At 49.2% G+C, this 2,217-nt stretch overlaps 1 protein-coding gene across 1 annotated transcript in view; it reads right to left on the reverse strand.

Annotated features, from left to right (window-relative positions):
* Positions 1-502: 502 nt before the first annotated feature.
* The window catches only part of LOC134460226 (uncharacterized), a 2,158-nt gene continuing 443 nt past the window's right edge, over positions 503-2,217 (reverse strand). Inside the window, exon 3 of the mRNA XM_063212679.1 lies at positions 503-2,217. This exon is cut by the window's right edge and continues 117 nt beyond it. Coding sequence (XP_063068749.1) covers positions 773-2,217 — 1,445 coding nt within the window. The 3' untranslated portion in view covers positions 503-772.

A 2,217-nucleotide genomic window follows, 5' to 3' on the forward strand; every position in this document is an offset into this window, starting at 1 on the left:
TAGATCTACTAACAAGGTGGATAGCGGCTTCGGTTGGAAAGTTGTTATTTGTACAGTTCCATATTTACATATCATCGTGCGGTCTGTGCTGGTTACAAAGTTGCATAGCCTAATGACAGGTGCAGTATCACTGCTCAAAGTGTGGTCCACGGAGCTCTTCTCTACTATTTCCTCTTCTTAATCATATTATTATTATTATACATATTTTATTTATGTCAGTCCAGTCCAGAGAGATTCGGGGCTAATCCCCGGAGATCCGGGGCTGTAGCCCCGAATGCCCAGGTCTCTCGACGCGCCTGCCTCAGATGCTTAGCTTGACTTAATTTTGTCAAACGTATTTTGACACATAGTTTTACATCTACAATATCTATATGTACGTATATCCATATATTGCAAAGCATCTTAGAAGTCCCATTAATATTAGGCTAAGTTATAGCACAATGCTTAATTGCTGCACTTGCTATCCTGAGGTCAAAGAATAAAAGCAAGTTCACAACAGAAATAATTTGAGTACCATATGTTTATTTAATAATAATAATAATCATCATCATCATAATAAAAATGCATTTTCATTTAAATTGAACAATTTCATTGGTGATAATCAAATACCAGCCAAATACCAGCCAAACATAGTATTAATCATCGGTAGAATAAAACAGATGTGCCAAATGTAAAAGAATCATCTGCTATAACAGGGACAAGACTGTAGACTAAAGGTTTATGGTCCCGTTCATCCCTGCCTCCCTACTTGCACTCCTCAAACTTCTCCACATCACACAGTTGTCTTCACATGGCCACACGTACGGCTGGTGCTGGCGCTGCTGGCAGCGTGCTGTGGGTGGCTCAGCTGTGAACGACTCTGGTGGCGCTGACCGTGGTGACGGGGACGCTGTTGAGGGCGCAGAGGTGTACAGGCCTCAATGAAACTCGCGTCATACAGAAGCTGGGTAGGCTTGCGCTGCTGGCTGGGTGCAGGGGGGGGCACCTTTCCAGCATTTATACTGCGCACAGGTGCACTGTGATTTGGCTCCTTGGGAACTTTGAAACGTCTAGCGAAGGGGATGTTTGACAGCTGCTTTGTCCTGGAACTTGTTGACGCACGGCGATCAGACTGAGATGTTTGGGAAACATCATCCTGCTTTGCTTTCTTACAGCGTTTCTCCTTCCTCTTGTTAATCTCATCTGTGTCAGGTTGATGCTTTCTTTTCTTGTCCTTGTTCTTCTCAGCCTCCTTGGACTCCTTGGGCAGGACAGTGTTGGCCTTGCCCACCCCGGTGGGGGATGTCTTAGCTTCCTGATCTTTGTTGATCTCAGATCTGGCCTTTTTAGGTGTCTGGTCTTTGGTGATCTTGGTGAGGGCTGTATTTGGTGCCTGGGTGTTGGTGGAGGGACCCTTGTCCTTCTGCTTGGCACCTTCTGCCCGCCTTTTCTTTGATTCTTTCTTAGCCACCAGGCTCTCCTGTGAGCAGGTGCTGCTGGGCACAGGGCACTCAAGCATGGCTTGCAGGTCTTCATTCCAGGTCTTCTTGGGCTTGTCAGCTACAGTGGTTTTAGTTGCCACTGGCCTTGAGGAAGCAGTTGTGCATTTGTGCATGTTGGAGTAGGAAGCCTTGGAATCCTGCTGGCACTGCTGAGATGGAGGCTTCACCACCGGTGCAGGCCTGGTCAGGTTGGCGCTGCTAGGTCCAGCAGTCAGCACTTCAATCATCGGCAGCTGTGGGTTGCAGGCAACCTGCATTGAGGCGCTTGACTCTTGGGGCATGGGAGCCACATGCTGAAGGTGCGTGGTATTTACTGCCACGAAAGGTGCCACTTGAGAATTCAAAGCAACAGCATTGGCATGCTGCAGGCCTGCTGAATACACTGGCACAGGGGCATCGTGCAGTAGGGCCTGAGGTTGTGGGGTGAAGAAAAGCCCAGAGGCGCCAAGCTGCTGTCCATTGGCAACCACCCGCATGACGGGAGCTTGCATTTGTGGAGCTGTGAAGGTCATAGAGGCACTGTAGTGTAGGTCTGTACGATCCATAGTCTCAAGGGACGCTTGCAGCTGTGGGTGGGAGGCCACAGGGGTACCCTGCTGGTGACCCAGAGCATCCACAAGCACCATGGAGCCTTGCAGCTGGTGATCAAAGGGTACAGCTCTTCCCTGGAAGGTCACTCCCCCATGGAATCCCTGAGGGTGGATGGGATGGAGGACCTGGATCTCAGGTACAGGCA

This window comes from Engraulis encrasicolus, chromosome 12, assembly GCF_034702125.1.
Source record: "Engraulis encrasicolus isolate BLACKSEA-1 chromosome 12, IST_EnEncr_1.0, whole genome shotgun sequence".
NCBI classification, from domain to species: domain Eukaryota; kingdom Metazoa; phylum Chordata; class Actinopteri; order Clupeiformes; family Engraulidae; genus Engraulis; species Engraulis encrasicolus.